Source organism: Aquarana catesbeiana, linkage group LG04 (assembly GCF_042186555.1).
Source record: "Aquarana catesbeiana isolate 2022-GZ linkage group LG04, ASM4218655v1, whole genome shotgun sequence".
In the NCBI taxonomy this organism is placed as follows: Eukaryota; Metazoa; Chordata; class Amphibia; order Anura; family Ranidae; genus Aquarana; species Aquarana catesbeiana.
In genome coordinates, this window is record NC_133327.1 from 309,995,242 (window position 1) to 310,007,833 (window position 12,592).

At 42.1% G+C, this 12,592-nt stretch overlaps 1 protein-coding gene across 1 annotated transcript in view; it reads left to right on the top strand.

The window, feature by feature from the left end:
* The window catches only part of DDX43 (DEAD-box helicase 43), a 232,407-nt gene that overhangs the window by 158,291 nt on the left and 61,524 nt on the right, over positions 1-12,592 (top strand). Inside the window, exon 11 of the mRNA XM_073626798.1 lies at positions 11,857-11,944. Coding sequence (XP_073482899.1) covers positions 11,857-11,944 — 88 coding nt within the window. The remainder of the gene's footprint in view (positions 1-11,856; positions 11,945-12,592) is intronic.

Below are 12,592 nucleotides of genomic sequence, written 5' to 3' on the forward strand. Positions count from 1 at the left end.
CGTGCAAAAGTTTGGGGTCACATTGAAATGTCCTTATTTTTGAAGGAAAAGCACTGTACTTTTAAATGAAGCTAACTTTAAACTAGTCCTAACTTTAAACAAATATACTCTATACATTGCTAATGTGGTAAATGACTATTCTAACTGCAAATGTCTAGTTTTTGGTGCAATATCTACATAGGTGTATAGAGGCCCATTTCCAGCAACTATCACTCCAGTGTTCTAATGGTACAATGTGTTTGCTCATTGGCTCAGAAGGCTAATTGATGATTAGCAAACCCTTGTGCAATCATGTTCACACATCTAAAAACAGTCTAGCTCCTTCCAGAAGCTACAAAACTGACCTTCCTGTGAGCAGATTGAGTTTCTGGAGCATCACATTTGTGGGGTCAATTAAACGCTCAAAATGGCCAGAAAAAGAGAACTTTCATCTGAAACTCGACAGTCTATTCTTGTTCTTAGAAATGAAGGCTATTCCATGCGAGAAATTGCAAAGAAATTGAAGATTTCCTACAACGGTGTGTACTACTCCCTTCAGAGGACAGCACAAACAGGCTCTAACCAGAGTAGAAAAAGAAGTGGGAGGCCGCGTTGCACAACTAAGCAAGAAGATAAGCACATTAGAGTCTCTAGTTTGAGAAACAGACGCCTCACAGGTCCCCAACTGGCATCTTCATTAAATAGTACCCGCAAAACACCAGTGTCAACATCTACAGTGAAGAGGCGGCTGCGGGATTTTGGGCTTCAGGGCAGAGTGGCAAAGAAAAAGCCATATCTGAGACTGGCCAATAAAAGAAAAAGATTAAGATGGGCAAAAGAACACAGACATTGGACAGAGGAAGACTGGAAAAAAGTGTTGTGGACGGATGAATCCAAGTTTGAGGTGTTTGGATCACAAAGAAGAACGTTTGTGAGACGCAGAACAAATGAAAAGATGCTGGAAGAATGCCTGACGCCATCTGTTAAGCATGGTGGAGGTAATGTGATGGTCTGGGGTTGCTTTGGTGCTGGTAAGGTGGGAGCTTTGTACAGGGTAAAAGGGATTCTGAATAAGGAAGGCTATCACTCCATTTTGCAACGCCATGCCATACCCAGTGGACAGCGCTTGATTGGAGCCAATTTCATCCTACAACAGGACAATGACCCTAAACACACCTCCAAATTGTGCAAGAACTATTTACAGCAGAAGCAGGCAGCTGGTATTCTATCGGTAATGGAGTGGCCAGCACAGTCACCAGATCTGAACCCCATTGAGCTGTTGTGGGAGCAGCTTGACCGTATGGTACGCCAGAAGTGCCCATCCAACCAATCCAACTTGTGGGAGCTGCTTCTAGAAGCGTGGGGTGCAATTTCTCCAGCTTACCTCAATAAATTAACAGCTAGAATGCCAAAGGTGTGCAATGCTGTAATTGCTGCAAAAGGAGGATTCTTTGATGAAAGCAAAGTTTGATGTAAAAACAATGTTATTTCAAATACAAATCATTATTTCTAACCTTGTCAATGTCTTGACTCTATTTTCTATTCATTTCACAACGTATGGTGGTGAATAAGTGTGACTTTTCATGGAAAACACAAAATTGTTTGGGTGACCCCAAACTTTTGAACGGTAGTGTATATCTGCTTGGAGTTTAGCTTTAAAGTAGAATTCCAGGTTTACAATGCCAAGCTGCCCAGGCGAGAACTATTCAATTACAGAGCTGTGTGCTGTAATATACTATGGTAGCATCAGCTGCATAACAGTAAGCGATGCTGTGTTCCACAGCAGTATGGGAACTAGATAGTATGGTTGAATGCTTTTCTGTCATTCAGGAGAAGCTTTCTATTTTTATTAAGAGAGTACAAATCTGATTGGCCGAGGTGGAGAAGCCGGACGATAACCGCACAATTTGTACCTCTGCCATCAGAGGGAGCCTGGTGTTCATTGATAAAAAATACAAGACCTTTCCTGAATGGTGGAAAAGCATTCAGCCTAACTCTATTTACTTGTGACAGCAGTCGGCAAGATGGCCTTAATGCTGTGGAACACAGCACCACTTAAACCGTATTTAAACCTTTTTTTAAAAAAAAAAAAGATTTGTTCAGATCCAAAATATCTAATTGTACAGATCTAAATGTTTAGCTAATCAAAATTCATTACTGAATTACGCAGTCATAGCATTGCAGAAGAGTTTTTAAGCTTGACGAATCTCAGGCCAGGCTGTCAGTGTTGCTGAAACATTACAGTTGGCACCAAGTGTTTGAGTGATTTGCGCTCTAAATAACAATACAGGTCACCAGGTTACTTGTCCTCTTCAGAGCTTTTTAATGCACCATTATTTTAAATCCTGCTTGTTGCATTTTTGGTGCACTTGCTGGAAACTGCACCTTCCATGGGGAAGATTAGGGATGCATAATCCATCGAAAACTCACCACCACAAATGGAAAAAAGATGTACGGGTTTCATAAGGCATTGTTCGAACGCCTTATGCACACTTTGCTGAACACAGGTGCACCATCAAGCCCCACTGCTTGAGCCTTTCAAACTCAAGAGTCTGACAGCTGCTCTAAACCTACTGCACCTAGTGATATGTATGTTTAGAGCAGTATATAGGCAGGGACAGATGCCCAGAATGCAAGCAATGTCTGGGCATTCCAGGCATAAGTTCAGTATATACGTGCATTGGAGCTTAATGCTCAGAGTGCATTAGGACTAAAGTGGTCTTTCTGCATTTCTGTGCACTTGTGTGTGTTCTGTTTTTCTGGAGACTTTATTTTTTTCTGTGTTCCCTTGCGGCTAGTTCTTATGAGACTCTTAGCTGCGCAGTTCTGGCTGATATTTTCTGCCAAAAGTGCAAGCTGATAGTTTGCCAAGTCAACTGTTGCCCGACTCCCAAAAAAAACAATGGGATAGACAGTGGTTAGTATGCCACAGACCCAGAAGAAACATTTTTTTTCTCTTAAGTCACTAGTGGTTCCCTTGCTCTACAGCAAGGTCTAACACTGCTCCAATCCCAAAACTCTAGCTCCCTAACAGTTGCACTAAATGCAATCGGACCAGGCTGAATTCACAGCCACCATGCCTGACTTATTCCAGAATCTGTAGCCACTAATGGAGTCAGAGGAGGCTAACCTCTGCAAATCTCACCTTCCCCTGATTAAAGTTTGTTCTACCAAATCACAGCCTGACACTTACTGTGGCACGAAACCTGGGAAAAGCGAGCTTTCTAAAACAACGTAAAAATCTCCTGTGCTTGGGTGTTTAGTCTCGCGTGGTGCGACCAACTCTTTAGAGCAATGCCTGACATCTTGGGGCCCTCCTCAGAACAGTGAGTTTTCTTAGAACTGGAAAAAAGGGAAAGAGAGAGGGCGCACCGACCTAGTGCACGATAGTAAAACTTTATTGAAAGCATAAAAGACAAAGTTATACTAACAAACGAGCATGTATATGGAGCATGTCAATTAGTGAGACTGCGTCTCTGAACACCGGCAAACCGGACTTGATGTTAAGGGGATCAGACGATGTCCCAAAATGGCTGACGTGTTTCAAGGGCGTACCCTTTTCCTCAGAGCCTAGACGGACAGTGTCTTGTGTCTTGTGTCCCCTAGTTGCCTCTATATATGTCTTGATACTGAGTATTTGTCTTTTTCTGTCGAAATGTTGCTTCTATGTTCGTTCATCCTTGTCCTCATTGACCGTGAAATCTGACCAATGTAAATGAGGCCACAGGGGCACAGGAGGCCATATATGACGTATGGAGTGCCGCAGTTTATAAACTGCTTTGTCTTGTAGCTCTTGCCATCGACTCCAACTACATCCTTTTTTCTATGGCACATATGTGAGCAGTTCCCCCAATTGCTACTCCCACACCTATAGCTGCCTTTTTGGTCAAAGATAGTAGTCCAGAGATTGTTGGGCCCTCTATTCCTTGTCGTCTTCACTCTGCTCGGGGCAATGTTGCTCCCTTAGGTCTCCTAAAGACTAAATTCAGATGTGAAGATAAACTTGTGTTCAGGATCAGGTCGAATTCAAGAATCTTCCAGTTCTTTTTGAAGATTTTTGTATTGTGGTAGCCTTATTATTGAATCTGGTGCAAAACCGTACTTGTGGTTGTTCAACTCTGTCATGCTTTGTCGTTTTCTCTCCCCCTGCACAAACATTGCCATACAACTGTAGGTATTTTTGATAGGCTTCTTCTATATGTTCCTCCTTATACCCCTTTTCAGATTTGCTCTTAAGAATCAGACTTTGTTCTTTATAGCCTTTTTTCAGGGTACAGGTTCGCCAGAGTCTGCAGAACTGACCAAAGGGGACGTTCTTAATCAATCTAGGATGATGGTGGCTGCAAGCATGGAGATAAGAATTTTCAGCATTCGGCTTAAAATAGGTTCTTGAATAGATTACTCCAGTATCGTCGACTCGTAACTCTAATGCCCCGTACACACGATCGGACATTCCGACAACAAAATCCATGGATTTTTTCCGACGGATGTTGGCTCAAACTTGTTTTGCATACACACGGTCGCACAAAGTTGTCGGAAAATCCAATCGTTCTAAACGCGGTGACGTAAAACACGTACATCGGGACTATAAACTGGGCAGCAGCCAATGGCTTTCGTCTCTTAATTTATTCTGAGCATGCGTGGCACTTTGTCCATGTACACACGATTGGAATTTCCGACAACGGATTTTATTGTCGGAAAATTTTATAGCCTGCTCTCAAACTTTGTGTGTCGGAAAATCTGATGGAAAAAGTCCGATGGAGCCCACACACGGTCGGAATTTCCGACAACACGCTCCGATCGCACATTTTTCATCTGAAAATCCGACCATGTGTACGGGGCATTAGTCTAAGAAGACTAGGGACTTTTCATCTACCACATGCATGAATGAGATTCCAAAGGGGTTCCCCGCACAATGTGCAAGAAATCCTTCCAGTTCATCATTGGTACCATTCCAAATGATAAGGACATTGTCTATGTATCGTGAATACAGTACTAGGTTCCTCCCAAATGGGTTGTTAGCCCAAATGTGATTGAGCTCCCAATATCCCATGAATAAATTGGCGTAACTGGGAGCAAACCTAGCACCCATGACTGTGCCCTTTACCTGCCTATAAAAACTGTCCATAAATGTGAAGTAATTATGGATCAAGGTAAACTCAATACACTCATGTATGAAATGGGCTTGCACTGGATTGAACAGATGTGCTTCTGCCAAGTAGTATTCAATGGCTCTAAGGCCAAATTCGTGCTGAATTGATGTATACAGGGACGCTACATAGAGCAACAGCCATCTATATCCTTTCTCCCAAGCATATGCACTAAGGATCTCCAGGGCATGGCCCTAGTCCCTTATGTACGACGGTAAACCTATAACCAATCCCTGGAGAAAGTGGTCGATGTAACTACCAAGATTACTTGTCAGGCTATCAATTCTTGCAATAATTGGTCTACCTGGGGGTTTCTCCATGTCCTTATATACTTTTTGGAATGTGGTAAAAGTAGGGGACCACTGGGTGCTTTAAATATAGAAATTGATGTTCACTCTTAGTCAGGACCTGATTCAATAGTGCCCTGACTAGAAGCCCTTTAAGCTTGGTGGTGTTGCTACCAGTAGGGTCCCGTACAAGTCTCTCGTATGTGCTTGTATCACCAATCAGTCTAAAGGCTTCCTCTAAATATTGGTCCTTATCTTGTATGACCAAGCCTCCACCCCTATCTGCTTTTCTAATTACGATTTCTGAATTCTTTCTCAGACCGTTCAGGGAACCCTCCAAACATCCTTCGTGGCCCTTATTATATTTCTGACTTTTGTTACCACAGATCTTTCTGAACTCCTCCATCACAACCTCATAAAATATAAGTATAAAGTTGCCCTTATTCCAGTGGGGGTAGAAACTCGATTTCGGTCTGAAACTCGTATTAATAATCCTACCCTCCAATAAAAAGCAGGCTTTCTGCCAGAGGTGCTTCAAGATGTCGCTCCTTGACTGAGGAAATAACTTCCTCATGCTCTTGCTGTAGATATGCCTAGTGCTACACAGCCCCATGTACTCAAAAATGCTCTAAAAAGATGAACTTCTGTAGAAAGCCATTTCCTACTCTGATTCAGGGAAGTTGGCCCTTATACAATGACTGGTTAAACTGGTTTATTCTCCCTCCTCGACAATTTTAAAGCCTTGTATCCCATGGACACAGAATTTAACAAAAAATTTCCATCCCCTCTGTGGACCTGGCCATTCTTGCACTAAATACGGAATCTACCATTTCTATTGAGGGTACCTCCTCCTTTAAAGATTCAATGGATAGGCATTTTGAGATTTTTTTTTTTTTTTAAAGCCTTTATTGCACTAGCAGGCCTTGCCCTACAGCCGACCGGTGTAACCTTAGTGATTGCCCAAAAAATGTCTAACTGGACCAGGGAAATTCATGACGAACGCTCATGAGATACAACCCAAATCTTTACTCTGTTAATGTTACCTTGACGCTAATATTTTGTGTGGATGCCATGGAGAACCTGATTTGTTAGATCTTTTCTGTGCATATGAGCACAATCCTATGGCTTTAAACCTCGGTAACTGATCCATAGTGGGGAAGATGTCTTTTGTACATGCTTTTCCTTTGCAAGTCCTTCAATAAATACATTAACCACTTGCCTACTGGGCACTTTTACGCGCTTCCTGTCCAGGCCAATTTTCAGCTTTCAGTGCTGTTGCATTTTGAATGACAATTGCGCGGTCATGCAGTACTTTTCACACAAATAGAGCTTTATTTTGGTGATATTTATTCACCACTGGGTTTTTTGTTTTTTTTTTTTGGCTAAACAAAGACCAAAAATTTGGGGGGAAAAACAAAAAACATTTTTCTTAGTTATAAAATTTTGCAAACAGGTAATTTTTTTCTCCTTCGCTGATGAGGCGGCACTGTTGGGGCTGCACTACTAATCAGTACACCAATGATCAGTGCCCCGATTATTAGTGCCGATGTCCTCATTCACACTAGCCATTTACCGGCTCCCTCCTCTCCTCGTGCTGTGACAGCGCATGAGCAAAGGAATGCTGTAACCAGCAAGTGTGTTTACACCGTCAGCTGTGATTGGACGCAGCTAATCACACGGTAAAGATACAGCTATTTCCGCAGGCCACATCAATCTGAGTGAGCCGCAGCGGGAGCAATCACGGGAGGATGTCATATGATGCCCTCCCAGAGCTGGCCGACCTCACTGTAGCCGCCATCTTGCTATAGCACGGTCGGCAAGTGGTTAAGGCAGCTACTGATGGGAGGCGGTTTCAGGCCCTTTTTTCCAGCCTCCCAATTCACTCTGCATTGTGTATTTCCTAGGGCAAATGGAAGAAATCCATACAATATCTTCTACTGCAGGTCCTTCCGGTCTTGGCAAACCTTTATAGACCTACCAGAGCTGCTAAAAGCCTTCCTCACACTAAAGGTTTGACCCCCTCTTATGGAGGCAATGGTGTTGTCTGCTAACACTTACCCAGCCATCTTCTCTCTTAACCTGTTCCAGGAGATGTGCAATTATTGTTTGCGGTCTTCTCCTTTTCACTCTAGTTCATCTCTACTCACTAAGGAAAGATCAAGGGTTTTTTTTAAGCCCATTGTCACTTTATTATTATATTGGGAGTGCCTCCTATCCTACTCAGAAAAAGAATTCAGGGCTCAGTAACTCCTACACAAGAACTCCTGTCCTGGAAGGCTCACATACCACATTGCTGATGATTCAGTGGTATGAACTATTTTAGTAGTCTGGCTTCCCATGAGGTCCCCTCTGACACAGCCATTTGTCTGAATTATAGTTAAACTTGCTGAACATTTGCATCCAGATCCATGATGCCATTGGCGTCTTCCCATCTAGTTAGGCAGTTTGCATGTTCTTTTCCCCTCCTGTTCCCTTATCCATTTAGACCAAGGGTCTTCAAACTATGGCCCTCCTGCTGTTCAAGAACTACAGTTCCCATCATGCCTAACCATGTCTGTGAATGTCAGAGTTTTACAATGCATCATGGGATGTGTAGTTCCGCAACAGCTGGAGGGCCATAGTGTGAGGATCCCTGATTTAGACCTTCCCTTACTGATGTGATTGACTACTTTCATTTACTATGGTGTTGAAATATTGGGATTTTTTTGCTTAACCCCTGGATAACCAGTTGGATCCCTCTGTTTGTGGCTATAGGCCTCCAAACAACTAAATTCTGTCATCTAATATCTGACAGCTGCTGCCTTCCATACTCTCGCAGGGGTCTCAAACTGGCGGCCCTCCAGCTGTTGCTAAACTACAAGTCCCATGAGGCATTGCAAGGCTGACGGTTACAAGCATGACTCCCACAGGCAGAGGCATGATGGGACTTGCAGTTTTGCAACAGCTGGAGGGCTGCCAGTTTGAGACCCCCCTGCCCTAAAGGCTGTGCTTCATGCTTTTATTTTTTTTTTTCCCTGACATTTTGTTGTCTAGGTAGGAACAGCTTTCCAGACACCCTTTTTGCAGGACAAATTTGTCTCTGGTTCATGGAAAAAAGTTTTGAGACCTTGTCGGCGCTATTCATTGCCCCTTATGAGATGGCTTTTTTCCCTTTTGCGGATTATGCTTAGACAGCGCAGGGGTAGTTCATTTCTCTCAGGCTACCAGTTTCTAATCCCCTCTACCTGAGGAGGTTAGTTGCACAACCCAGAACCCAGACTACCCTGTTTTGCCATGATATGACCTTACTGGTTTTGCTCTCAGGCCCTGTCCTGAGTTCCAACATTCTGCATTCCTTCAAAAGGGGGGAAATAAATGCATCGGCTGCCATTTAATTAAGAAAAATAGGTATCAGGTGAACATTTAGCCTTACACTGGGATAACACAACATGAAAAAGCTGATGTGCAAATGCAAAAAGAATATATAATGTCCAAAAAACTCCTAGGCATACAGAGGATAAAAATGGCTGCTAAAAAAAAACAGTGAAGTTGAACAATGAAAAAAATAATAAAAATGAATATGTATCAAAAAAAGAATAAGACCCAAAAGCGTCTTAAAAAGCAAAAATAAAAGGAAAGAAAATCCTCCCAAAAGCAAAGGATATGGAGTTTTGCAACCCCTTTGCGCCTAAGGGTAAAACAAATGTTCCTGCCTAAATACAACTTTGACATGTATTAGTAAAATTGTACATATCACCACCACTACTTTGTGCATCTAGGTGGATTATACCGTGGACAAATTGGGCTTTCATTTGGCGGTAAATTGCAATGGCTATCTCCTGATTTTTTTTTTTTTTTTTTTATAAAAGGAAATCTGTACCAAAATAGTAAAAATCTTTTTTAGCTATATATTCCTTGCTACTACCATACCTTCCACTAAAGAACTACCTAAAATAAATTCTCCTGCTCCTGACAAGCGCAGAGATACCACATATGTGTATGTTTTTTGGGGTTTTTTTTCTACCCATAGTACAGTTCAGATATATGAAAATACTGACCCTAACTTTGACCCAAACGCCAACCCTGGCACTGACCTAGATCAAACCTTGATGTAGGTATTGTTTATTTTATTTTTTGTTTCTTTAGTTTTTTTCCTCTCCTCCCTTCAAAGAGATGCAATGTATTTCTCTCCTCCATTCAGGGCTCATGCATACAGGACATTTTAAAAATGCCAGCACTGCTGCCAGGAAAAAGCATTGTTAAAAACGCGCTGTTAGCAGCTTTTTTGAGTGGCGTTTTTTGGCTTTTTTTTTTTTTTTTTTTTTCAGTAAAAACAAACCTATAATATATAATTGCCAAACACGACTAACAGCTTGTTAGTGTTTAGCAGGGTTTTTGGGCATTTTTCATTTTAGCAGCTTGTTTTTTTTGCTCCTGGGAGCACAGACTGTCTTTTTTTTTTTTTTTCTACTGCCCTTAAATGCTTATACCTCTGACAGTTTGTGTGCATGGCCACATAGGCGAACATGGAGGGGCATTTAGAGGCAGTTACAAAAAAAAAAGTCATACGCCCCCAACAGCAGCTGTAAAAATGTCCTGTGTGCATGAGCCCTAAGAGAGAAAACATGGGGGCGGGCTATGATGGCCAATCAGAGGCTATTGCAGCGATCAGGTGACCCGAAATCGGGAGTTCTGGCTCTTGATCGTTGTTATGGGGCACGGAGCTCTCAGTGAGATCCCAGTCTCTGTGCTGGGAGCACACTGTGTGGCATGCTCCCAGCACAAAGACAGATATGCAAATATAGGTGGCCCCATGGAAAAAAAGCCCAGTCCAGTGGGGCTGCATATTTGTGTAGGCTTGGCTCCAAGGGGTTAATTTTATTATCAACAAACATAAAAACAACACCTAAACTGGGATAAATGGACTACCTGCAAGAGTGCACTATAATACAATAATATACAGTGTATGTTTGAAGTAGGCTTCATATGAGAGTCAAAGAGCTCTGTCTAGTCTTCTGGCATTTGAATTACATCCCTGTAGCAATTGGTCAACCTCATACGCCCTCTTCCTATTTCTCAACACTTTGCAGTCCTTGTGCAACTTTCTGGTACAGAGAACTCTTCCTTGTTACCAGCTGGGACTGCTATAGGACCTCATGGCTATCCTGGGCTCTATCCTTTTTAAACAGAGATCCCCTGCTGTGGGGGAATCCTCATAAGATTCAGTTCTCCTCCTCCTATTCCCATCAGCAGTGGTTACCTTCCTTAGACTCCTCTTCCACTTGGGGACAGTTTAGTCTGAAAGCTGGTGTTCTCCTTACCACCAAAATGTTTCCTGTTGTCCCTTGAAACCACCTACATTTTCCTACCGTATTCTTCTGGCCTGCACAACATTTTGCCCTTTTGATTCCCTTAGGGTTTTACCATCAGGCATGATGTATATGGCTAAGAACCATGTCTTTATTGGAACCTTCCCCCTTTTCTCTTCATTCCTTACTAAAAGGTCCCTTCTTTGGGACTTCTCCCTCTACTTTCACCTGCCTGGGTGCTCCTTTTTCCCCCTTTACTACCCTCCAGAAACAAGTCCTTCTTTCCTTCGCCTTCCCTTTGCCCGTGCCCTCATTTAAAATCATGTTCTGAGACCTATACACCATTTGGAGTCTGCACACCATCTTTAAAGAGAGCCACCACCTAAATTCTGTTTCAGGTTACTCCCAAACAATTGCTAGGCATCTGTACAGTCTCCATTGTTGCTCTTGCAGCACAAGGTGTATCTACTGTTATCAAATTGTTTTAGGCCTGTTGTCTGTCTTTTTTTTCTGTGGCCTGTTCCTGCTGTTTAGTTGTACTGTACCCACCCCTCGATTATTGGTTGGGGACATCCTGTGGTCTATGAATCGGTTCCTTTGTCCTGTATTGTACTATAAAGATGAGAGAAATTTGATGTACTTGTAAAGTCCACATCCTTGGAGTAGAGTACAGGGCACAGGTCCCTCCCTTCTCTTATCTGTGATCTATATTGCTTACTAACAAAACTGGAGTCTCACACAGTGGGCAGGGTTATATAGAAACACTAGGGGCGGACCAAGCAAAATTTTTGCCAATGTACAATCACCTGAAGGTAGCTGCACATAACCCCATGGTCTATGAATCAAATCCTGTGTCCTGTAGTACACTTCAAGATATAGAATTTACAGATGCATCAAAATTCCTTGCTTCTTGGCCAGCAATTGAAAACCTGTTTCTAGCATTCAATCAAAAGCAGATATTTAATTAATCCTTTTTGATACACATCTTTATGGAGAGTACCTTTTTAGTTGCAATTTTTTTTCTACGAATGCGTGAACAGCTGCTGACATGGAAGCAGTTAATGTAGACTTAACTACCACTTTAATGTAGGTTGAATTTCCTTTCAATATGTTACTTAGATGTGTATTATTTATTTTTTTTTCTCCTTTTAGTGCCACTTGGCCAGATGGTGTTCGCCGTTTAGCCAGAACTTACTTGAAAGATCCATTGATGGTATACGTTGGAACACTTGATTTGGCTGTAAGTAGTAGCCTTAATAAGTGCTCAAAAATAAGTAACTCATAATTTATAAAGGGTATCTGGCAATCTTTAGAATTTCTTATGTGCCTCCACATGACAGATAACAGTGCGGGCAACAAATTCATGTAACTGTTGTATAGAATTTGCCCACTGCTTGCTGTCCCAAAATAGTAAAAATCTTTTTTTTTTTTTTTTTTTTTTTTTTTTTTTTTTTTAAGGAGTTGTAAAGGCAGAAGGTTTTAAATCTTCAAGTGTTACTAAACCCAGTAATATGAAAATAGTTTATCGTTCATTCCCCACCCCCCCCACCCAATTGCCCACAGCTTATGTTTTTTTTTTTACATTAAAATACTGCCACTAATATACCTTTTTGGATGATCTGTATACCATGGTTACGTGATAAACTGCAGTTTCTCCAGTGCTGAGAGTTCAGGTAGGAGGAGATTTTAACTACAGCCTGTATACACGCCCACATGTATGATGTCTCCACTCCAGAGATAAAACGATAATTCTCCCACTCTACAAAACTCTGGTCTGGCAGGACCTAGAGTATGCTGTCCAGTTCTGGGCACCAGTCCTCAGGAAGGATGTACTGGAAATGGAGCGAGTACAAAGAAAGGCAACTAAACTAATAAAGGGTCTGGATAT